This window comes from Paramisgurnus dabryanus, chromosome 15 (assembly GCF_030506205.2).
Source record: "Paramisgurnus dabryanus chromosome 15, PD_genome_1.1, whole genome shotgun sequence".
Lineage (NCBI taxonomy): Eukaryota > Metazoa > Chordata > Actinopteri > Cypriniformes > Cobitidae > Paramisgurnus > Paramisgurnus dabryanus.
In genome coordinates this window covers 24,273,318-24,300,583 of record NC_133351.1, presented here as the reverse complement: position 1 = coordinate 24,300,583, position 27,266 = coordinate 24,273,318, and the positions used below count along the sequence as shown (strand labels likewise).

At 37.8% G+C, this 27,266-nt stretch overlaps 1 protein-coding gene across 1 annotated transcript in view; it reads right to left on the bottom strand.

Moving 5' to 3' along the window:
• Positions 1-27,266, bottom strand: part of bmpr2b (bone morphogenetic protein receptor, type II b (serine/threonine kinase)) — a 112,627-nt gene that overhangs the window by 38,775 nt on the left and 46,586 nt on the right. Inside the window, exons 2-3 of the mRNA XM_065249074.2 lie at positions 14,463-14,651; positions 12,060-12,233 (exon numbers count right to left, since the gene is read on the bottom strand). Coding sequence (XP_065105146.1) covers positions 12,060-12,233; positions 14,463-14,651 — 363 coding nt within the window. The remainder of the gene's footprint in view (positions 1-12,059; positions 12,234-14,462; positions 14,652-27,266) is intronic.

Here is a 27,266-nt window from a genome sequence, read left to right as displayed (position 1 = left end):
TGGCTGGACAGAAGTTTAAAAAAATCAAACTGAGTTTGATTGCATTTCATGTTGGTTTAAGATGGTGGTTTTTAGCCAGAATATACACTGCAATATACTGTTAACCACACGGTATGCTGAAAATACTTTGAAGATACTTTCCTCAATTCAGTTCAATGTAATGGAGAATAAAATGGGAAAGAATAAACAGATCGTTTAGCATCTTTAAGAGTGTAGAAACTGAAATACTAAACTAAAGCCCTTAAAGGCATTGTCAGTTTCAAACTGTTCCTGGTTTAGATCAGAAGGTTCTGTTGAATTCTAGACGTCTGTGGATGTGTAGGATGAGTGCTGAGCTCAGGTTTCTTACAGCAGATTGCACGCCTGTGACCGTGAACCCTTCGACCCCTGATCTGTTGACCTTTGCGACTCCTGTCACAATGAAGCACATCTGGGGTCCCCAGTGGAGAGAGTGCTGACGCGGTCATGAATCAAAGACACAGTCAGGCTGTCTCATCCCAGCGCCACTGCAACGGCCTCTGGAACCGTCCCATCAATTAAACGGACCGCCGCGTACTGAATCAGTCTGACGGAGAGAACATCTCATCCTGTTCAGCTTATGCCACACTGTCTGTCTCTGCATGTGTATGTATTTCACGCTGACTTAGACCAGAAACAAACTCCACGCTAATGCTCTTATTTCACACAATGTTCATTCATAAAAACCCAACTGCATTACATTCTCAGCATTACTACAAACTGTCTATCTTTGTGTTCGTTTCACATAAGCAACTGTTTTGTTGAGAGTAAGGTTTGAATCAAATCTCGCTAGTTACAGTAACTTCAACTGTTATTATGTATATGTGCATACATGAATAATAACTACAGACAGTGTAAAAGGGATCTTGACAAACAATTCTGAAGAATTGGGTCTTTTTCCCATTTAAGTATATAAAGGCTGTAATTGTTTAACGCCCTATTCAGACCGCCAACGGTTAGCAAAAGCAGAGTGACACAATCTCATTCATTTCAATGGAAGCTTGGCGACTTCTGGCGGCACGAGCGAAAGTGACCATTCAGGGCTCAACATAAAGGACTGCCCGATGGCCCGCGGCCAAGTGTGAGAGACGCTTGGGTCAGTAAACAGTGCTTAGTCCTCGGTCACTTAAAATAAATTTTCTGCCTGTGGCTGTCTGTCTGTATGTGTTCTTATGCAATGTTACCATTGAGACAGACACACATTTTAAGTGTTGCGAAAGTTAACTTTTCGGCAATGTCATAAGGTTTCTCGTACCTTATTGGTTGTTGTGGACACTGTTGCATGTTACATCAGCTGGTAAAGCTAAGAGACTTAATGGGGGTGGCGCCCTCTAATTATGGGGCCAAACGAACATAATTATTTAACATCTTGTAAGCAGACATTTTTTGGGGTAAACAAGACGAAAAAAACTATGTGATGTTTTGCATCAGTTTCCAGGTAAAGCCGACAAGTCAGCAGCCTTTTTGTTGGAACAAGCAACAAAACCTCAAAGCTTATGAGAAAAGCCGATGGCACATAGCGTGCATAGTGTCTGAAAGGGTTGCCCATAGCCCTCCATCTGGTGTAGAACTTAATAGCGAGACGTATGAATGAAAATAATTTTAAGTGCATTGGAAGACATATTGGTTTCGTTAACTTCCTTACAACAAGATTCCTTTGACATGAGTTCTCCATTTCTTGGCACAGTTAATCCTGATATACCTGAAACTATTGAACCTAATATGGGTATTGTGAAATTTCAGAATTCATTTTTATTTCAAATTGCCAGTTGTCTTAACAAGTGTCTTAACAACAAATGAGACACTGAAATCTTAAAAAAATAATTTGTGTTATAGCCTTGCCATTGGTGACCAGGTAAGGGGTGTCCAGCTATGCCAGAAAGTTAAGAAAAGTTTAACTTTATGCAAACCATGAGCGATTTTTGGGACCGACTACCAATGGGAGCAAAGCAGTGGAGTTTACGTCATCCTTGTCTTGTAAGTTACTGGAGTTGACGATACTCTTTTGTTTATGACAGCCAGATTTAGAAACGCCTCATTGATAGAGAAAGTCGCTGAACTATGTCTGGTGGTCTGAACGAGGTGTAATGCTGCATCTGAAATCACCTACCTCCATGCCATATAGGATGCGAAGAGCAGTAGGGGAGTAGTAGGGCTGTGCTGATAGACGGTACTTTAGTCAATCGACGAAAGTCAGACATATGTCTGATAGTTGGCATGTTTGCCCATTATAGTTTTAAATTTTTATTATTATCATAGTTTTGATAATCACGAGTATTAAATGCATAGGTAATTTAAAATGGTAGCATTGTTAGTGGAACTTTCTAAAAACATTAGCTTTGAAAGTATTACCATTAATAATGAAATTATGTTTTCTGAGGAAAACATTGCAGGATTTTTCTCATTTTAATGGACTTTAATAGAGCCCAACATTTAATACTTAACTCAACACTTAACAGTTTTTTTTCAACGGAGTTTCAAAGGTCTATAAACGATCCCAAACGGGGCATAAGGGTCTTATCTAGCAATACGATTGTCATTTTTGACAAGAAAAATAAAAAATATGTACTTTTAAACCACAACTTTCCGGTCCAGCGCGACCTAACGTAAATGCGTAGTGACGTAGGGAGGTTACGTGTTACATATATAAAACGCACATTTGCGGACCATTTTAAACAATAAACTGCCACAAAGACATTAATTAGTATCAGTTGACATACAACAACGTAGGAACGGTCCTCTTGCAAGACGCTTGTAAACACTGGGGCGGAGTTTCGCGTTCGTCCTCTGTGACCTCTTGACATCATGTCGTATTGCGTGGGGTCAGCTGGCGCATCACAACCGGATCTACATGACGAGAAGTTGTGGTTTAAAAGTGTATATTTTTTATTTTTATTGTCAAAAATGACAATCGTTTTGCTAGATAAGACCCTTATGCCTCGTTTGGGATTGTTTATAGTCCTTTGAAACTCCGTTGAAAAAAAACGTTAAGTGTTGAGTTAAGTATTAAATGTTGGTCTCTATTAAAGTCCATTAAAATTAGAAAAATCCTGCAATGTTTTCCTCAAAAAACATAATTTCTTCTGGACTGAACAAAGAAAGACATCAAAATTTTGGATGACATGGTGGTGAGTAAATTACCTGGATTTTTCTTTTAAGAAAATGGACTAATCCTTTAATACGATGTCTAAAAAACAAAGATTTGAATGTTCTAATAAAATGTTTTATAACCTATTAGGGACGTTAGGAAAACGTTCTTAGAACATAATTATAATGGTGAATGGAACGTTTTAATAAAGTTTTAAAGAAACTAAAAAAAAACGTTCTTAGAACATTAATATATCAACAGATTAACTATTCTAAAACCTTTTGAATAACGTTCTTATAACCAAATAATAATGTTAATACAATGTCTTAAAAACTGGAAGTTTTTAACATTCAATTTTGGACGCTGGGTACACAATTTTGGACACAGGGTATACGTTACGCTTAAACAATTCTAGGTTATTTTCAAGCCAGAATTGGGTCAAAAAGGGACAAACCCAGCCGTTGGGTTAAACTAAACCAGAATATGTTTATATTTGACCCAACAATGGGTCAAAACAACCCAGCATATGTTCAGTTCCAACCCAAGGGGCTGGGCTAATCCCTTTTTGACCCTACGCTAGATTGAAAATAACCCAGCATTTTTTAATGAGTGTAAGTATTTCCAAAATGGCGGCTGATTTGATTTATATAGCTACCTCTGAATGTTTGTTTCCATCACAGCAAAGAAAGAACACATCTACCAAGCTTTCAGTATGTGGTCGGGCATTCACGTCTGCGTTTGCATACTTGTATAGATTGTGTTCCCTTGATGATCATCTTGGCGAGTAAAAGCAAAACACTTTATCTCTATAATTTTCCATCACCCTGAAAGAGTTCAATACTAATCCCTTTCATTTGTCCATGCCAGAGGCAGATATTCAATAGATAATCCTCCACACACAAAAATGCTCATAATCAAATACTCAAAGTTTATATGTTAAAGAGACAGTCCAATGACAGTAGCCACCTGCCTTTAGTCAAGGTGAATCGTAATCACGGGAGGTAGATTTCAACACTCGACCATCTCGACTCACATCCGTCTGTGCCACCCACGTGTCTGCACACGCTCGTACTTCAAACACAATCTCACGGAAACATGCAATCTAGACATTACTTAAATAATCTAGTTATTGCCTATAGTCGTGTCATATAAGGTTGAGACTAACACCCCTCACCTGTTTTAAAATCACTTTAACACAGAGCCTCTGGTGGGATATTGTATTATGTATTGTTTTATCAATACGACCACTGGCATAAACTATAGCAGTGTGCCTGCATGACAGCATAGGATTCAGGAAAACACTATTTATGCCCCTATGGAATGAGAGCAGGAGGCGGATAGAGCACCGTACTCAAGACAGGAGAGCAGACAGGTTAAGTTATGGCCGGGGGGAGGTGAGAGGAGGTGGTGTATGTGTGTGTCTGGGAGATCATTCCCCCTATGCAATTAAAACAGCTGTCAAGGTTAATCTATGCCTGATCGATCAGAGGCTTCTCACACGTTCACAGCCCTCAGATCTGGGATCACATCTTCCAGCTAAATGAAGCGGTGTGTGAACCTGTGTGTGTGTGTGTGTGTGTGTGTGTGTGTGTGTGTGTGTGCGTGTGTGTGTGTGTGTGTGTGTGAGGATAGGAGTGATTTCCAGCAGGTGCACAACTCACAATATCTATGATGTACAGCCTCAAAGAGCAGCAGAAAAATCGTGCACAGATGTGTTTTCTACTACGGATAACAGGCTTGGGAATAAATGTAACAGATTTTGGATGTCAAAGTGAGAATCTGTATACACTTTGAGCTTTAATATAGTTAAGTAGCTATTCTTAACAATAGTCGTTCCCAAAAGGTTCTTTGTTGGTCTGGGGTACATTTTCCCAAAAGCATTGTTAGCCAACTTTGGTTGCAAGTTTCGTCATTACCAGCATAGTTTACCGATTGGGGTGTTTCAACAAACGTCGTTCCAATGAACATTCACAAACTGCAATTTTTTTCCTTGTAACTACAGCTTTCGAGCAATGGTAAAAAGCATAGTTCTTAGTTAGTATGACATGTAGACTTACACAGATCACGCTCTTGAGTAAAATAAGTAAGCAACATTCAGTACATTTAATACATATCATTCCAAATATATACAAATTCGAATTTACGTCTTTAAATTTGTTGAGAGAAATAAGAGAGTGTGCATGTGCGTTCATGCAAAATTACACTGATGGCGCCCCCGAAGAATGAACCGCGAACTAATGAAACTTTAGGAAAAAAGGAAAAACAATGGAGAACAAACATATAAGGAAACGATTTCATTAAATGTCAATGTTCGTTTATTACAGCAATAATCTGACATTACTTCAATCTTCATTATTCGATTCATTAGAAGATATTATTAAGGGACACACCATTTTTGAATTCAATCAGCTGATCTCCGGGTCTGGCTGTACCACTTTTAGCATAGCTTAGCACAATCCATTGAATCCGATTAGACCATTAGCATCGCACTCAAAAATAACCAAAGAGTTTGGATATTTTTACCATTTAAAACTTGACTCTTTTGTAGTTACATTATGTACTAAGACAAACAGAAAATAAAAGTTGCTATTTTCTAGGCAGATATGTCTAGGAACTAGCCAAAAAAGCAGCCGAAAAAAGTCCCCTTAGTAACTTTCAGTAGCGGGGGATTATTTTCGGGCACTGCGTAATATCATTGCGCCTGCTGCAGCCATGTTAAGGCAGCAAAGTCCTTGATAATTACACCAGAATGAGAGTATAGTTCCTAGCCATACAGCCTAGAAATGGTCTAATCAGATTCAATGGATTGTGCTAAGCTATGCTAAAAGTGGTACAGCCAGACCCAGAGTTCGGCTGAATAGATTCAAAAATGGTATCAAATCAAAACAGTATTAAATCAAATGTTTAACTCTAGGGGAGCTGAAAAATTTGTCCCTTGCATCGACTATGTTTGTGACGTCCCTAACTATGTTTTTTGGACCAACATGGTCTGGAGTCTGGACGTTGGATGTGCAACAAAGGTACTATGTTTTAGGGAAACAGTTAGAGTTACGGCGTTGTACAGGAAACACACCCCTATATGGTTTCATAAAGAACTTTTAACTTTTCTGTTGTATAAAAGGTTCTTTGTAGTTGAATAAAATGTAAGAAAGAAATAGTTATTTTAAGAAACCTTGACTAAAAAGTCCTTCAGGGAACCAAAAATGGTTCTCCTATGACATTTTTAAGCAACTTTATTTATGGCTGTGTAGCGTAGCTTGATTGTAGTTTAATTTATGATTACTTAAAATTATGGATTATCTGATTATCTGCAAAAATAAACAAACATCATTTCTTGCTAAAAGATTAATTCTTATTGGTCAACGAGTTTTATTTTCCTTGTTGATCATAAGAACGTCACTTTCTGCGCGCAGCCCACAAAGATCGAATTACGATGTATTATGATGTAAAAGCAGCTGGCTAGCAGGTGTGCACACACCCTCACAAACACACACAAACAAATACACATTAACAATGTATATCTATCATGCAGCTAAACTCCATGTTTGATAAAGCCTTTAATACTGTAAATAAACAACAAACATTTTTTTTTTTGTGAAATAAATAAAATCTACGTAAATAAACTGTCATTCAAAACAGATATCAAAGGAAGGAAAGGTTGACCCATAAAAAAATTTCCTTTTGGGACACAACATTTTCCAAAAAGTGTGTTTTGAGGACATCCATATGTCTACTTGTCAACAGGATTAAAGGTGAAATTATTCTTCCTCTCACAGCCTGTGGTTTTAGCATGACATTGTTTTTCTGCAAAAGAAAATCCTGTTTTCGAGTGTTTTGATGTGCTGTGTTTTTGTCAGGTTGAAAACGTTCCATATATTGGAACGAAAAACAAATGAGTCACCATGGCAGCTCTCTAAATAAATGCAAACGTACAGAGTGGGGTGAGGGAACATTTCCAAATCTCCGCTTCACTTATCTACCAAAAAACCCTTGCATTCATGGAATAACACATCCGGTGCCGGGAACTGGTGAAAATATTGGTTAATGGATTGTACAGAAAGTGAGGACGCCTCTTACTTAAAAAGGAAAGCATCGGAAATGTGTGTGTGTGTGTGTGTGTGTGTGTGTGTGTGTGTGTGTGTGTGTGTGTGTGTGTGTGTGTGTGTGTGTGTGTGTGTGTGTGTGATGAGAGTTGAGCTGGAACGGAGGTCATCCATCAATATGTTCAAGCACAAGTGCTACATTTTACACAAGGCTGCGTATTTTGTTCGCATGTGCTGAGGACTGCCGATAATGCCAGTCTGATGCCTCTCGCCTCTGGCATGTCTGCAGACAGCGGAGAGAGACAGCTGCGAGCCGCCGATGGGCGGGGTTTGAATGCAGTGCACGGCCTCCGTGTGTACACTGTACAATAAGAAAAGGTTCAACTGTTTTTGTGATGGGGTGATGGGCACAACGTTCCAGTGCCGTATGAGGATTCAGAAGATGAATGGGTGTGGGGATTCTGCCCGGCAACACCTGTAAGACGAAAGCCGATTGGGCGACACCAAACCTTTGGTTCTCCAGCTTAAACTCCGTGGCCCCTTCACGCTGGCATGGGGCCAACAGCGGGCCCCCTTCCATGCATTTATTTACACTTTCATCTTTTCTTGACAGATAGATCTGAATGCTGTTGAGCCAAGCTGATTTCCAGGGTCAAGCTTTACAGATATGCATTCATTAAGCGTAGGCACTGAAATGCCTGAAGCTTTATTTATTCATCCTCATTCCTTAAACTGGTCTAAGAATTGAAGAAAGTACTAGAGTAGAAAGTGTTAGAGGGACTAACAAGAAAAAACTAACTGAAAAGAAGTTTGAGAATTAAAGCTGCATGCAAATAACTCACTCCTACTGACTTTGACAGCCATTGATTTTTTTTATTTTTCACGGCATTGTCTGATTGCATTTGCGGTGTAACTGAGTTTCGTTCCTTCAGCAGGGTCATCCGGCACTTTCTTTAGAGACACTCTCAAAGGCAACACACAAAAGAAGAAAAAGAACTGAAAGACTGAGTGAGAGAATAAGCGTGCATAAAGAAAGAGAGAAGCGGCTCATGTAGCTCCGTTGGTAGAGTGTCGCGCTAGCAACGGGCAAAATCATAGGCTCTATTCAGAAGAGCTACAAAATGAGAAACGATTAGTGAAATGAAAATGAAACATTTTCTGGCTTGAAAAACGAAATTGACTTTGTTTAATGCAAAGACGTTGTATAATTGTATTAATATTAAACATTAATTGAATGAATCTGAATGGGACCAAATCAATAAAATAAACTTTTTTTTAAATAACACTCCAAAAATTAGAAATTCAAAAAGAAAAGCTAATAAAACTAAATATTCTTCATTTAGTTATATGCAACAGAATCAACACATTTAACAGCTTTTAATCTAAATAATTTAAAGTTATAGAAAACTATTATATGCAAAACAGTATTAAAGTAAAGCACCAACTCAGTAGCCGTGTTAAAGGGTCATTTTCCAGCTCCCCTAGAGTTAAACATTTGATTTGATAATGAGAGTATAGTCCCTAGCTATATCTGCCTAGTAAATTGCAACTTTTAATTTTCTGTCGCGCTTAGTACACAATGTAACTACAGAAGAGTCAAGTTTTAAATGGGAAAATTATCAAAACTCTTTAGCTATTTTAGCGCGATGCTAATGGTCTAATCAGATTCAATGGATTGTGCTAAACTATGCTTAAAGGGATAGTTCGGCCAAAAATGATATTAAACCCATAATTTACTCACCCCCAAGCTGTCCGAGTTGCATATGTCCATCGTTTTTCAGACAAACACATTTTTGGATATTTTAGAAAATGTTTTAGATCTTTCAGTTGATTAAATGTAATGTTACGGGGTCCACGACCTTCAAGTCCAAAAAAAGTGCGTCCATCCTTCACAAATTAAATCCAAACGGCTCCAGGATGATAAACAAAAGTCTTCTGAGGGTAATCCACGCGGTGTTGTTGTAGAAATATCCATATTTAAAACTTTATAAACTAAAATAACTACCTTCCGGTAGCGCCGCCATCTTAGTCGCGTCCGCATTCAGGATGAGAGCTTACGCAGCCTACGGAGGCTACTCTGCTGCTGCTCTGTGCCCCCGCCCTCCGAATTTGTCATACGTCACTAAGAAAAGTGCGTACACTACGCTAATACTCTCTCCTGAATACAGAGGAGTCTAAGATGGTGGCGCTACCGGAAGGTATTTATTTTCGTTAATAAAGTTTTAAATATGGATATTTCTACAACAACACCGCGCGGATTACCCTCAGAAGACCTTTGTTTATCATCCTGGAGCCGTTTGGATTTAATTTGTGAAAAATGGACGCACTTTTTTTGGACTTGAAGGTCGTGGACTATGGGTGGACCCGTAACATTACATTTAATCAACTGAAAGATCTAAAACATTTTCTAAAATATACAAAAAGGTGTTTTTCTGAAAAACGATGGACATATGCAACTCGTACAGCTAGGGGGTGAGTAAATCATTGGTTTAATATCATTTTTGGCCGAACTATCACTTTAAAATGTTACCGCCAGACCCGGAGATCAGCTGAATAGATTTCAAAATGGTAAAAATCAAATGTTTAACTTAAGGGGAGATGGAAAATTGATTTTTTTTAAAAAGTGGAGTGTCCCTTTAACTCTTTCACTGCCATTGAATAGTTATCTCTCGTCCATTAAGAGAAAACGCTTCCCTGCCAATTATGTTTTTTATGGCAACCCATATTTCTGCTATTATCCACCAGGTGGTGCTCTTACACATCTTATAAAACACCGAAGCATCCACTGATCCAAAAACAGTTAAAACTCTGTGAATGTTTTGATCATTCTGAATCTGATCTCTAACAAAAGTAATTTACAAAAAAGCAATTATCTAAGCTTTTTGCTCAAAATTTTGTACTTTTTTAAGAAACCATATTTGAGAGGTCATAAAAAGAGAACATGTAACAGGTTTTTTGTTTGAAAGCAGAGGGTCTGTTCTTTTATTTGATATATTGTATGTTTATATATTTAAAGAAGAAAATTTTCTGGAAGCATTAAACATTGGGAAAATCATAAAAAGTGCTGCCGCTGGCTGGCAACTTTTAAAATTGCTGGCGGAGAAACAGTTAATACTACGATTATTGAGATACACAGTCATTTTAATTAAAATACAGCATGACAGTCTGTTTATGTTTACAGCCTTGAAATGGGCTTTAGGGACATCATCATAAAAACTGTGCACTTTAACATCAGTTACTGACAAACCCGATCAACATTAACATGCGGTTAACATGTCAGAGGTCAATATGCGTGATCTCTGAGGCCAGAGACATATCAAAGCATGATCATGGGAAGTGGAGCATCACACAGAACTTGTGTGTCATTTTGAGTATTTCAACTGTCACTATCGCACTTTGCTGTGTAGCGCTGTAATAACGTCTGAAGTTAGACTAAAATCTAAAAAAGCAGAGCGCTGCTATTATTAAAAATAATAAATATTTTCAACTGTTTTTTCTTTCGGTTGGAACCCGACAATGTCATTTTCAGCTGGAAATTCAGTGCATCACTAAAAATTTTTTTTCAACCTACAAAGTGGACTTTAACGACTTTCCGTGTTGAAAACGGCCTTCAGAGAAAATGGACTTTACTATTATGAATTTGGTGATGCTGAAAATGTGTGCTGGTGCTGACTGTAACCATAAACCAAAGCATGCATAAAATTGTTCAATTCAACACCGCATCCAGACATACAGTTATGTGCAAAAGTCTTGCCACCATTTGGTTTTGCAGTAGTATACAGTAGTGACCATATGTAATTATTCATCGGTCTCTTTGCTAACACGTTCATGACACGCTGTACAAAGACTAAGTGCACACATTGAAAAAAGATAGGTATGTATTAATTCATATAGGTTGAGGTAAGAACATAGTAAATATTGTAAAACATTGGTGTTGAATTAAATGAAATCGTAATTTCTCATTTTAATCCAATGACTTCAGTCTCCTCAAAAGAGTTCAAGATGCTCAGTGCCAAGCGAGGTCACACTAAATACTGACTTTAGCCTGAAGACGCCATTTTGTTCTGAACATTGTGTTTTTTTAACATTTCGTGTACATATTTTCTGTTTGTATCTTAAAAAAGAGAGTGAAAAATAAATATGAAAGGTCATTAAAACATCACTAAAACAACAAAAATGGTGATGGCCGAAAACCTTTGCGCAATACTATATATCTGAAAAAGTTCAACAATGGCACTGAGAACTGTGGGCATTTATTTTCTAAACGCATGCATTACTGATAACTCCCGGTCAAGGGGATGCTGACCTTCTACTGACTATCAAGTCAATAAAACTATTAGACTATTGAGTTTTCTCATCTGCTATTCTATAGCAGTCAGAGGAAAGTCGATACAGTAGTTAACAGAAGAGAATAGAACAGTAACCAACAGAGACCAAACGATAGAGTATGATTTATAAAATCAGTCAGGCATAATACCCTCTTCAACCCCATAATGCACCACAGTCTATACCTACAGAAAAGGTTGAATGCATTGAATTCAGTTAGTGCTCGTGCCATTGTTTCCTCTCAGCTGTAAAACCATGGTCACACATACATTCAGAATATCTTTACACTATCACAGTGTTGTGATACCTGCAAATGCTATGTTTGTTAACAGCAAACTATTTTTAACACCGTATACTGTATATATTCAGCCCAGCTCTATTTATATTCATTAAATAACAGCATTTTGGGATTAGGTTACAAAAATGAAGACAGTTAGAGAAACATCACAGAGATGACAAAAGATCCTGCAGGACCGGTTCTGCCCAGCCACAGCAATCTAATATGGGCGTTGGTGCTCAGACTGGGGTGTAGAGGTTACAGATGCAGAAGAGCTGTGGTGTTATCTGTTTAATAAAGGACTTACGGGTAGTGGTGCTGGTGGGGCTCGGCACCCAGTTCTCTGTAAAGTTGACATTGCACATGTTTGTGCTGCAGCAGCAGAATCTGTAGGTGCCGTTCTGGATCTGCGACGGCGTGGTAGTAACCACGCAACGGTCGTCATGGCAGTCCTGCTGGTCGCCAATGTAAGTCCAACAGCCTGTGATGAAAAGATGCAGATGGTTGATAGAGTGAATGAGAGAAATAACCTCTGAAAATCCGAAAGTGAACATTAACATTTTAGGCATGTAGCAGATGCTTTTATCCAAAAATTAGGAAAAATAAAGCGATTTATAATAGTGAGGCAATAATACAAGAAGTGCTTGATGTAATGATTGACAGGACAGGGGTGGGGGCGTGCTCAGATCGGTATGCATTTTGCATGAGATGTCCTACCCGTAAATGTAAATGAATTTAGGAAAAATTTTGTCCTTTACATACCCTCATGTTGTTACAAACCTGTATAAGTGTCTTTGTTTTGATGAACACAAAGGAAGATATTTTGATTAATGTTTGTAACCAAACCGATCAGAAGCCCCATTGACTCCTAGAGGCTGTTTACACTTGGAATTAACATGCGTTTTCGTCGATCGGACGAAAGTGGACGACGTTAATGCCAGGTGAAAACGGTGTTCAAAACGTTTTGAGCTCGTCCACTTTCAACCACTTTCAACCACATCCAGAGGTAGTCGAAACCACTTTCGATCGGATCGCTTTGGAGTTGCGGAACGGATATGTGGTTGAATGTGTTCGAACAGCCACACGCGACCGCCTTCTCTCCGCCCATTTATCTAATCTGAGGTATTAAACACAAGTTTTACTTCTCTTTTTGACTTCTGGCGTGAACATACGGTGAACAGCGCTATTTTTAGCCTTTCATTGATAAAACTAAAGCGTCTGATCTCCGTAGTTTCGTTTTGAAAGCGTGTGAAAGATGCGCGATCCTATTTCATCAATTGTGCTGAAAATTCAGAGAAAGCTCTTACATACACACGTACAAAACTTGCTAAACAAGCAGTGGACTCCGACAGAATATTAGTTTGCGTCCATATTAGGGATGCATATCAATTAATCGCGATTAATCTATAGCAGAATAAATGTTTTTGTTTACATCATATATGTGTGTGTACTGTGTATAATAACTTTGTATAGTTAAATGCACACACATGCATGTATATATTTAAGCAATGTTTACATGTGTATATACATTTGTATATTTATGTATAATTTATATTATATATAAATATAAATACTTAATATATAAATATATTTTTTTCTTAAAATTATACATGCATGTGTGCATATTTATATATACATAATTATTATACACAGTTCACACACATATATGATGTAAACAAAAACTTTTATTCTGCTATAGATTAATCGCGATTAATTGATATGCATCCCTAGTCCATATAAACTCATAATTACTCCCGCTCGGGTTTGAATGACAGGAGAGGGACTCGCCCACCGTCTCACAGACCACCCCCTCACAGTATTCAGGACAGAAGCGGTCGAAAGTGGACCAAAGAGACGGATTTAAATACCAGGTGTAAACGTAATGTGTCTCTCTCGTCCACTTGTGATCCGATCGATGAAAACACATCTTAATACCAAGTGTAAACAGCCCCCTATATTACTCTTTTTTCCTATTATGTAAGTCAACGGGGCTTCTGAAATATCTTCCTTTATTTTCATCAGAACAAAGAAATGAATACAGGTTTGTAACAACATGAGGGTAAGTAAACGATGACAGAATTTTCATTTTTGGGTGAACTATCCCTTTAAATGGTCATCTTGCTACAGTTTTGCTTCAGTATGTAAAACACATCTAATCAGTTTGGGTAATACATTTTCATTTTAAAACGTATAAAGCGTAAAAAACTATTTAAATTACATATCAAAACTAGTGTAGAAAATGGCAAATGTAAATTGAATTATTGAATTTTGATTTTGCACCAAACATTGCACATATGAACATGGAAATGTCAAATTAAATACAGAAATGCATTGGACGCAGTACATTCGAAATTAAATTTTGCTACCCATATTCTTCCATACACCCAGATATGAAAGTTTTGTCACCTTAATGTTTAATCATCATGTCATTTCAAACATGTAATACATATTTGATGTGAGACCTTTAGCAGAGACAAAGATTATCACCTTTACAGCTCATATGCTTGTCATGCCCTGGTCACTACACTATAAACTCCTCTTGTATGAAGAAATATATCTGAACATATCTTTAAATTCTTTAAATATGATGTAAGGTTTAAAACCCGCCGGATTTTCATTTTTGGTGAACTGTTCCTTTAAGAACAGCACAAGTAAAAGTAAGGTCCTCACAAGTGTATGTTATATATAAGTTTGTGTGTGTGCCTGAGACCTTGTTTGACGAGGCGGATCTCTCCGTCATGTGTTTTCTCCCACAGGCCGTAGCAGCGGCTGCTCTTGCCGCACAGGATGGTGTTATTTTCTCTGGTGATGTGCCAGTCACCAGCAACACTCTGTTCATCCACCTGCTTGTGCTGATCATTAAATGCACACTCCCGCACGCTCTCCTCACTCTGAGCAGCTGCAGAGAAACAAAATGAAAGAAAAAGAGGTGAGAATACGAAGAGGAAACATCACACAGGCTTACATATAGAGCACAACACTGAAAAGATATCATTAAAGTCCCTTTTCAGTCCACTGGGCCGCAATCCTGGTAAATGCACCAGTGTAGCTATTATCTATGTAGATAAAAAGCATGCAGGTTTGACTCCAATGTACTTAAGCGTTGCATCCGAAATCTGCCTTCGGAGGCAGCATTCAAAGGTATGAAGGCTTCAAAGCACTGCCAAATCTAATGTTTGGTTTACTTCCTGTCCTGAGATACCTTTATTATCTTGTCCCACAATTCTATGCATGAGTATACAGGGGGAATATGCACAACCGGCGCAATGTCATAGAATGTCTCTGAACAGGTTCACGCCCATTTTTTGGGGGAAAACAAACTAGACTTCCCATTGTACTTCCATACAAAATAACGGAACAAAGCAATGTTCGTACACAGCCGGTAGGCGTAAATAACTTAAGAAACACTTAGATTAAACATGTTGAGTAATTATCTGTCCAACCTGCCTAGAGCGCAAAAGATACATCAACAGATTTAATTTGGTCAATATAAAAACATGTCCCTTTCATGACAGATAATTACTCGTCATGTTTAATCTAAGTGTTTCTTAAGTTATTTACGCCTGCCGGCTGTGTAAGAACATTGCTTTGTTTTCGCTATTTTGTATGGAAGTCTATGAGAAGTCTAGTTTGTTTTCCCCAAAAGGGGAGATGACGAAATTTACAGTCAAGTTCCCGGATGTGCCGGCAGGTCGTATGTGATTGGTCGAGTTCGAAAAAATTGAAAAGTGGCTAGAGCACAAATTTAGTGTAAATAAGGTTATATTTTCACGTTTTACACCTTTTGATTGCATTTCTAACGAGAAATTAGTATTGCAGTTTTCAAATATGGAATTAGTTATCACAAAGGCGCTCTCTGTTTATATTTCAAACCGAAATTCATTACGCTACCTATATAAAGGCTGTCCCTGCTAAATTTTTATGCGACGCCATGCAGAACAATCAGCATGTGACAGCACAGTACAGTTAACGAAAGCGAAATCGAAAGCTTCCTCCGTACTTATTTGGCAATTGATATGTTGCGTATCCATGGCAACATACAGATCAGCATAAGTTCGAATATACGGCAGCACATACATAGTGTCAAATTTTATTAGTTCTTCGATATTGTGACAAAACATGCATATCGCTATAAACATGCATGAGACACGCGAGACCCAATAAGTTTTGGAATTGTGGTATGACATAAGGATGAATAAATTACAAGGGGCAACCTTCCGATCCAATACGAAGCCAATACGGAATAGACTTAAACTGGAAGTGACTTTAACTTATCTGTTTAAATTATACTAAGCCTTAAAGTTTTGCATAATTAGCAGCATGGCCACTTGAGTGATGGGTGAACTGATACTGCTGTCACTACCGTCGAGCAACCAGCCACCTCAGCTTCACCATGTGCCAACCCATTTTCGGTTATCCGTGAGAGACGCGCAGTGACGCGCAGTGACGCGATGCTAAAGGGGGTCGCACACTGGACGCGCACCACAGAGCCTATTTTATTAAAAAAATGTATTAAAAAAAGAAATTGTTTTCTATGAGTATTCGCACACCAGCCAGCTATTCTCAGGAAGTTGCTCAAAACCCTGTCGCGCCACAGAGCGCCACTCACATAGTTTAACATTAAATAATAGGGCTGTGACGGTGGCAAATTTTTAACCGCCGGTTTTGCGTTGGTGGGGTCCATGGGAGGGGTTAGGGTGGTTTAAATGGTGAAAGAAAATAAAGTTTCACTAAATGCGCTTCCTGATGCGCGCGGCTTTAACCTGGTAAAATTTTTATTTCACAACAAAAGACAAACGTGATGTGTATGTATCACTGTCACTGGAGACCAAAAGAAACTAAAGCAGACGCACAACACAGTGACATGGCTAAACTCCAACGTGCTGAGTTATGCTAAAATCCACCAGTTTAGTGGAAACGCCATACATGGTAATGTAGCGGAGATTTGTGTATTAACATAAAACAATGTTATAAATTTGTATCTTAGGCTTTAAATTACTGTACAACTTTTGTTATTATTATTTCACGTGTAAAAAAGCTGCAATTTTTACTTATTATTTTGTTTAATCATTCACCTGATACGTGACGTCACACAACCGCCGGTGGCACTTCACCACTGCGGTGGCATTGCACCACCGCGGTGGTGCGGTGGTCATGACAACCGTCCCACCCCTATTAAATAACATCATATAATAACACAAACCTATGGGTGATGTCACCATCAATATTTTTTACAGTATATGGTAAACTATGACAATTTTTCTATTTTGGTAAAGTATTCCTTTAAAATACAGATTTCAGTAAAATGTATTCCCTTTAAAGTTCAAAAATGTATTCTTTTATTTTCAGCGGAGCATCAGATTGATTGTGGGAGTGTATTTGTTATTGATTGCTAAACCTTGCTTATTCGGACTCGATAGAGGTGTGGCGATCTAAAACGATCCTCTCTCTTTACGCTGTGATCTATAAAACTGGGGCCATACCTGCAACTGCTATGTTTTAATGCAACCACATACACATTAACTCACATGTGAGCACAAAAACTCTTGCGCAAGACGATGTCATAGCGAAACTGGAAGGGTGGAGAAACCGGCAGCATGCTGCAAAAAAAATGAACGTTTGCGGCAAAGCTGCGTGTTTACAGAACACAAAACCGTGATGACTGATAAGGAACGTAGCCAACAGGACTGCCCTCATTTCCATGAGTAGAGCCAGCGGGGCTGATTTCTCCTGTCGGGTGATCGCAATCTCTGCTGCAGCTGGTCTGCGCTCACCCACCAATGTATCCAACGAATTAATTCTCTCTGTCTCTCTCTCTCTCTCTCTGGGACTGTCATGCAAATTGCCTGGCCAGTTTCTGAGTAACCAGGAGAGCAAAATCATGATGCCGTTTAACAGACTTGGTGAAGCCATGGATCTCAACAATTGTATTCATGGTGTTCAGACAAGCGATTGGGGAGGATAGAAACCCCCTGGTAGCATCATCGCTGATCTCAGAGTATGGAAAGAGAGAATTACAGAATTGCTGCTGTATGGCCCAGGGGGAAGCTTTGTCTGGTACCCTACAGGGGTAAAGCCTTAAACGGCAGCACCGGTTTGTATAACAGCGCACACACCAGCAAACGGTCAAACAAGGCCAGATAAATGTAGTTGTGGCCGCCGACGCTGCTTAATCTAAAACAGGGCTACTAAAAACCCTTCCCTTAGCCTAAAAACAGCACAAGTAGAATGAAAAAAATAGCCCTGGGGTAGGTGTATCCTTCTTCAAGACAAAACACAGGCCTCCTCTGGGGGCCATAAAGGGCCGCTGTGTATTCGGAGATGCCTCCCAATTACACGAATAAAAAAACGAATCCATCGCCGCCATCCCTTTTCCTCTTTAAGTGCGCCATGCTTCAATGCCCAGAGCTTCAGAGCTTTTAGTGCTCAAGTTTTTATCAGCATGCAGTTACAAGTGTGAGACCATGGGTGTAACAACACGTGTTGATTGAGTATTGTGGTCTTTGTTTTAAAAGCACACAGACAGGTCACAAGGCGCGACAGTTTCCTGTAATTTGGATGAGAAATTAGGCCTGCTCTCCAACGCAAGGGTGGGTAGGAACATGACCACAGCATAAAGCAGAACCTTCAGATCCAATCACAAAGCAGCAAACGGCAAAGAAAAACATCACAGTGCTTTGGCTGGCTTCAGCAGAACGCCTCAGGCTGTGAGCTGCTCTGAGTTTGTGTGATGAATGAGAGGACCGATGGACACATGCTTAAAATCTTTTAGCTCTGCTGAAAAGACCAGCCTGGCCTGGATTTTGATGGTCTAGATGGTGGGCCAAGAATACCTAGGTGGTGATGTTGGTTGACAACCCAACAACTATGAAGAGATGATGTACAGTACTGTGCAAAAGTCTTAGGCCACCAGCACCAGACTTCTTGTTTTAGAAGTTTTAATGTCCATCCATATTTATTTTTCTATCTATTTTATTAAGATACAAACTGAAAATACAGAAAATATGTACAAAAAATAAAATATTACATTTTCAGAACTAAATGTCTTCTTTAGGCATCGTCTGTGTTTAATTTGACCTCTCTTGACACTAAACACATCTTGAGGGTTTTTGAGCAGAATGAAGTAAAAAGACTGATTTATTTAAAATTAGAAATTAGGATTTAATTTCATTTAGGTTTAAGAGATCCTGCAGTTTCCTGCTATTGCTCAAGTGGAAGGGGAGTTTACCCTAAAAACTTGACATATCAGTTTACATTTTTACAGTTTACAATATAATATACACATTTCCTGTATTTTCTTGATTAAAGAGACTGAGAAACAATTGTATATGATCACTACAACATTGCAAAAACAACAAATCTAATTGTGGCATGGTGATCTAAGACTTTTGCACAGTACTGTATATATCTGACCCAACAAGTAAGGGATAATTGACGACCGGCCGTTGAATTATTGAAATAAATAAATGTGAGTTTAACACAGTGACAACGTTTGACAGCATGCTGAGCATAAAAAATTGACTTTGCATCGGCTTCTTTTAAAGTAAAAATGCTGCTGGCATAAAAATAAGTTTTCTGAAATCTGGCACGGTCAATAAATAGGTCTAACAGACACTGTACAGTCAAAAAGTGCAATCTGAATTCCTACATTCCCCTACAGTACAGCTGGAAGCGTTTCCTTAAAGTCATGATTAAATCATCAACTCGCTCCGTTGCATCAGGAAATAAAGAGAAGACAGCCAGACACGCTACACGAGCACCTTCCAATCATATTTTCGACTCTTCACTTTATTTTAGTAGCACGTCTTGTGTGTATCAAGAGAATATTATTCCACCTCTAGGTGGCAGAGTCCCCTGTGCTCCAAAAAGTGAGGGCCGCAGAAGGGAGGTGGTGAGGGAAAAGGAGGGGATTGTGGGATTGTTTTTGGGGCAGTGGAGGCAGTCTGTACCAGTCTGCCCTGCTACTGTTTGTGCACCGGCTCAAGGTTAGAGCTGCCGCTCAGAAGCCTGTCAGCATTTTCCTGAGATAACGCTCAACTCTGCCTTACTCAGGCCTGTACTGGTTCCCTCCCTCCGGTACTCATTTAAAAGAGAAAGCACAGTAGGTAACCCACAAAGGTAACACACGTCATCAGAGAAAATACAAAACAGAGCTGTAATGAATACACTGGACTAAAAGGACTACACAAACTTAATCCTAGTACTAATCGTGATTAATTTATCGTGCCTCCGCTGTTGCCAAAACCCATGGCTGCCTCTGCCAAAAAGCCATAGGGCCTGTGGCTGTTCCCTTTAGTATAGATTATCACAGGTTGGCACGAGCCCCATCTTCTGCCAAGCTCTCTATGGACATGGAAGCTGTCACGCTGGCTCTCAAATACAGGAAGTCAGAGGGTGGGTGCTGGCACTGGGGGGAATTGGTAGAAACCTTACTCCATTTTGGCCTAGGAGAACTGGAGGGTGTAGGAGGGTGGTTCAGAGATTCCAATTGCTTGAATAGATGGCATCTAAGTGTAATTTAAGATCATGATCTCGTTAATGCGTCAGGAAAGGCTGATTTGTGCTTTATTTTTAAACATTTACAATTGCTCTGGCGTAGTAACCATAGTGTGATGAGTTTGGTAAGATTTAAAATGTTAAACATCAGATAGCTCATCATTAATGATGGATTCTACACACAACAAAGCATTTGTCATGAACTTAATAACAGTAATCCCAAAGAATTCAAAAAATGGTAATGAATGTTAATTCAATTAATGAATGTCTTCTGAAGGGAAACAGTAGTTCATTTGTATCAAATGATTCATATTTTATAAACCAAACCCATATTACCACTTAATTCCAATATGGTGATACATCGATAACTTAATATAATATGAAACCGTCTATAGTGAATAATGTTGTTTAGGTGTGATTTAAAAAATATCTGTCTTTCTTCATGGGACTTTAGTCTTGCAAAACTGAAATTGCAAGCATGGCCGGCGCCTAGGGCTACCCAATTATGGGGAAAGTCATAATACTAATTGTTTTGGTAAAAATCACAATTAATTAATGACTGTTAAAACATGCACGCGTACACACACATACACAAAATTCAATGCATTTGTTATAGATGCTCCGATCAGCATTTTTGGGGCCGATCACCGATTACCGATCACCAAGATCATGATCTGCCGATCGCCGATCAGTGCCGATCACAGAATGGCAGTGGAATGGGAATCTTTTATCTATAATCTAGCAGAGTTTGCACCATTTGTAGAAATGAAATTAACTATAAATTGGGTATATTATTGTTTTAATAGAGAATCAAATAAATAAGCACAACAAATATTTCTTCTTGCAAAGAGAAATGTAATATGCCTTTAAAAACGTTTATGTCTGTTAAAAGTAGTTAAAATAAAACACTTCACAGTCTTTACTGTATGAATTAAATATACACGCATTCGTATGAAGTACAACAGTTTTTCACTGATGAGCAGAGAGTAATTTTATTGAGAGATGAATTAGGATACTGTAGCTTTAAAGAGTAACTAAACCCTAAACCAACTTTTTTTAGTTAATGATCTGTAAGAATGATGGAAGAATGATTAGTGCTGTTCATTGATTTTAGTAACTTTTTTGACATTTAGATATAAAGTGTTTCAATACTACAATATATGGTGTAAAAACGTCTGAGTGCTGCCCTCTTCAGGTTGAACGGTGGCTATTGCAGTTGACTTTTCCTATTGGATGTTGGGTCCAAAAAATAACTCGTGACGTAAGCAGTTTCAAGCTCACCACGCCCTTGTTACGATCTCACCACACACTTAGTTCGTCCCCTCTATCTAGTGTTGTTTTTGGCAGCCTGTTTTCATTTTAGTTTTAGTCTAGTCTTTGTGTCAAGCTGTCATTTTAGTTTTTATTAGTTTTAGTCACGTCATACTCTTTTTAGTCTAGTCAAGTTTTAGTCGACTAAAATTCTTGCCATTTTAGTCTTATTTTAGTCAGACTTATCCATTACTATTTTAGTCTAGTTTTAGTCGACGAAAACTGATGACATTTTAGTCTAGTTTTAGTCAGTGAAATTGTATTTAGTCTCTTTTTAGTAATGCAAATCTATTTAACCCATATACTGCCCTCCAAAGGCTAAGTGCAGTATCTACGCAAACACTGAAACTGAGAAAAATGGCTTTAAAGTTTTTTACACCAGCCAGTCAAACATGTTACTGCAATTTTGGCACACACATTTCTCTGAAATGGGACAAAATTTAACCAGGAGACTTTGTAACAAGACACAACAGATCTCACAAAGCCCATTTTAACCCTTAACTCAATTTTGACCAAATGCGTAGTTACTGCGCTTTCGCTTTGTAGGGCAGTATAGTATAATGACCTAATAGTATTATAGACAAAACAATATTTTCTTTTAGCCAAACCCATTTCAAACAAAAGTTATATTATTGTTACCTTATAAGTAGTTATAACGGGCCACCATTCGTCAAACTTTTATGACCCCCTCCCCCACCCGTTGACAGGTCGTGTTTTATGACCCTTTGACAGGGGGGCGGGACCATCAATCAAAATCTGTACAAGTTGTCAACTTTAGACACAAAGTATTTAATGGTTTTATTGCCGGTCATTTAGAGTGATTGTTTTTCCTGAGTGTGTTTTATGTCAAGCGTATGGTGTCATGTTTAATGACGGCTCGTGTTTGTGACATTTGCTGTTTATTGACATTTGATGTCAGATCTCAACCATCCTCCCTCCTTTGCTCGCCCCGTGCGCTTCTCAATACTGACTTTCACACCGCGGGTGTGTTGTTGAATCTAAAGTTTTGCAACAGCATAAGTTTATTTAAAGGCAATCACTAATCATATATATATATATATATTAGATGTACCTGGCTATGCTTAAAGCCGATGTTTTCTATCGAGCTATAGTTTCTGATCAGACACAAAGTCTGAACTAAATAAAATTTTAAACGGTTCACGAAGTCCGGGAATCTTTTCATGACATGGTCTACAGTTTAACGCGTATTAAAGATCCAGCGGTGTCTGACAAAGCGTCGGGTGAATGTTCATATCTGTCATTTAAAATAAAGTTAATAAATGTAATTCTGTCCACTATGGCAAAATAGGAATTTATTTTAGATTTAGGGGAATCTTTAACCATGTCTCTGATTAAAACTTTTGATTGTAACATCACAAGTTATTTAATTAAATATTCCGTATACGGGTATAGTTTAAGCAATGATCTGAGCCATAACCTTCGGAGCCGGCAATACTATAATCTTTAGACGAAAGTCTAAACTAAATACAATTTTAAACGGTTCATGAGGTCCGTGAATCTTTTCATGACCTGCTCTATAGTTTCACGCATATTAAAGATCCGTAGGTGCATGACAAAGCGCCGGGTGAACGGTCATATCTGCCATTTTAAAATAAAGTTAATAAATGTAATTCTGTCCACTATGGCAAAATAGGATTTTATTTTAGATTTACGGGAAACTTTAACCAAGTCTCTGATTAAGACATGTGTATACACAGATGGTGACAGAGAAACTTATATATGACGTTAATAAACTTTTAAATGTTTTTAAGAAGTATTCACCCCATTTTGGGGTTTTATTTTTAATTAAAGGCTTCTTAAAACATGTGTGATTATGTGTATATTATACAAAGAGTCTTATATTGTCTGCTCTGACAAAAATAAATTATTATGTAGATTTTAGGTCAATTGCCTGCGTGTATCTTATAAATACAAATTGATAATACGTTTGTATTGGCAAGAGACTTCTTTAAAGTCACGCAAGAATAAATATTTTAGTTGTAACTGGTTAACCTTAAATGTACTATTATCTATTCAACTATAAGCTATATTTTTCTGATCAACCTCAAAGTTTTTGATGTTGAGCTTATGACCGTGTGTGATAGATATTTCACAGCAGGGTCGGATTGTAATCTAGGTAGAGTCTTTTAAAACTGTAGTGGTAAAATGTAATATGGTAACTCTGTCAAAAAAAGTAAAAGGTTTATTTTAGATCATAATCTATTTTATGGCAAACATTACTGTATCTAAAAGTTTTTAACAACACAATTTATTTAATGAAATACGCAGTATGTGTATAGCAATGAATTGTACCAAAAACCCCGTAGGTCGACATTTCTTTAGACTAAATCCTATTTATTTTAAACTATATAAAAGTTTAATCTTTTCAGACATAGTATTCTGATCACAACATTAGATCGCGCTCCGGCGTTTACAAACATACGCGGATGAATGTTCATATCCACCGTTAAGAAACTTTTAAACGATTAAAAACACTTTCATATCATCTTATGGGTTTTGTTTTAAATTAATGATATCTTAAAACCAACTGGGAATATGTGTTTATTACACAATAAAATGTAATTATGGCCGCTCCGGTATAATAGGGGTTTTATTTTAGATTTGGGACTTTCTTTAACCAAGTCTCTGATTAAAACATGTGAATGCGTGCACCAAAGTTGTCAGATAACGTAGACTGAGGCGCACATATATCTGGTGTTAAGAGCCTTTTAAACGTTTTAAGACATTTCACACCCTATTTTGAGTTTAATTCATTAATGTCATCTAATATCGAAGTGTGTACATGTCTATTTACGATAAATGTAACACGGTACGTATTGTCAAAATAAAAGGTTTCTTGAACATGTTATTCCAGTGTGTGGTTCTTGTCTTGCGAGTGTTCGACATATTTAGTGATGTGGAAAAAGTTTGTTGTTTGGACGAACAGTTTCAGTCTCTCTCTCTCTCTCTCTCTCTCTCTCTCTCTCTATCACCAGTCCGCTATCAACCAGCAGACAACCCCCAGATGTCTGGACAGAGGGAGTGTTGGTAAAATAAAAGAAACTCAGCCCCCATTGACAAAAAGTAATAGGTTTTATTTTAGATTTCAGACTTCATTACTCAGATACAGATTAAAGCAGGTTATTTCTTATTCGTAATTTAAAGAAACTTAGAAGTTTTAAGACATTTCATCACACATCCTATGATGACATAAACCCTTGTGTTAGCCCTTAGAGGCCACGAAACGGGTGCAAATATTATTTATCAACGTTTGATGTTGTTATAAACCAGGTTGTCACATACGTGACAACAATCATTGCTTTAAAGACAAAACATTTAACAAATTTGACATTTTGTTAAACATGGTTGTGTGCGTCCACAAACACAACATCAGTTAGGACATGGTTCTACATAATATTAAAATCACGGGCTTACGTTAAATAGGTAAACCTTAATTTTTACTAAATAAAATAAAAATAAACTATTTTAACATATTATCTGATATTAGGTTAGGTTTAAGATGAATTAGTGTCTATAGCTTTACGAATTACATCGTAAAACCCCCAGCGGATATGGTGTGTGCGTGTGCGCGTGTGCAATGGCTGTTATCACGTGGTGCGGACCGAACGACCAACGCTGCGGGGGTTGTGAAGCGAAGAATGAGTTCAGATGAGAAGTTTTTCCTTCTGAACACAGAACCTTTACCAAAAACGTAACCCCGGATTAACACATCACAGAACAATTTGAACAACCGTGTCGGATTCGTACACACCAGAGGTCTGTTTTATGTTTTGCAGAAACTGTGGAAGCTTTTGATGCTGCCAAGGTGTCCGAATTCGCAAACAAACTATCAAACGCAACGCGGCGGAAACAGGGGACACGATCCTTTTGTTGCTGAGAAAGCGATTGAACTCAGAAACAAACAAGCAAGCAAAGTTGTCTACGAAACTACAGATTCTTGAAAAAGATGGCACAAAGATCATTCGAACGACTACGCAATGGCCAGATGGGGTATGTGTACGGGACCGACCTTTTTAAAGATATGCTTAAAAAGAACTACAAGCGCGAGATGTCCAATCTACTATGTACTGTGATATACAAAGAGGCCAATGTGTGCATGACTCCAAACTATTGCGAATCTAACGCCGGTCGTGTAATCAGACTCAAGGAAAAAACAGATGGTGTGAAAATTATAGATGACTCTTTCAATAACATGGTACAGACAGTTGTACAGGCCCAAGAGGAACCCCGTGTGATTATTAGAAAGGCCCTAGAGATATTTTATGAATGTGACGAGGCCTAGTTCTACATCATCAATATCATACTTATGTCGGCCTTTGTAATTGACGTATGCATTGATATCCTTGTAAAGAAACGAGAAATTAATGTGTGTGAAATCATAGAAAATGCCGTAGATTTCATGTTTGAAAAGGGTCTTGGATCATGCATGCACTATCTATGGTATCTAGATAATATCATAACGGTTAATGATGACTAAAAAACCAAAACCTGTGAGCCAATGGTATATTTTACGCAAGTTTTACAGTTGTTTTTTAGTTTTCCAAAAGTTTCATTCTGTTTTATTTTTACTCAACATTATGGTGGCAAGCCATGTCCGTCAACAAATGTATACTTTAACAAAAACTACGTTCTAGTAGTTTCAATGTATGGTAACTGTTGTTTTTTCATCATTGATTTTGTTTACTGCTTATGTTTTTTTTTTTTTTTTTTGTATGTTTTGCTGTACCGGTTTCATAAAAACAAAAAATATACAAGGATTTTTGGTCTTAATGTCTGTGTTGTTACCATTAGAACATTTAGACATCTTGTTCAGACAACGTGTGACATTGCTCATTCTTCATATGTTTTTGCAAATCCACACAGAGAAATGTGAAAGATTAATAGAAATTACATGTGGCTACATCACATGTTTTTTCAGAGGCGTAAAAATAAAAGTCAACAGTGTTAGTATGGGAATCTAAAACAGCACAGGCACAAGCTGATCCTAATTTTGTTACCTGACGTCTGTCACATAGTCAAAGATCATCTACTTCATGTCTCTACGAATCCTGACAGAGTTTTAGTTTCATATACACAACACATCAAATGTAAACCACGGTAAACTAAATACATTTGACAGCCAAGATCTCTAATTTTCTGACAACCCCAAAAAAGATGATGGGGTCATCATCAAACATCACTCACTTTTTAGGTAGCGAAAGGTTTTTGTTTATTTTAGTTTAACTCGACACTGAAATTTAGTTAAGCACACAGAAATGCACAGATTTTACGTTTTAAGTATACATGTCTACATCACATTGCGATTTCAGTCTCAACTAGATCGATGATCTATCAATATTAGCTACAAATGTTGTTAGTATGCTTGCTCTGATTTCACAAAACATCCATATACATTCAAAACCTAGGGGTTCAACGCCTTAAAGTCATCAATTTTATTTCGTACACATCAACCACACCAAAATTTTTAGAATGTGCAAACTGTTTTACTTCGTTTTAAACATGTTTGTGCGGTTTCGGTCTAGATTTTATAGAAAACTTCAGAACATGACACCGTTTTAACATTTACAAAATGATGAAATATTTTACTTTTAAATGGCTCCCATGAGTATGTGTTGCTGTGACAAATACTTTTGATTGTTTGGAAATTATATGAATGCAGAGAAACAACGCAAAAGTTTTGAACTTT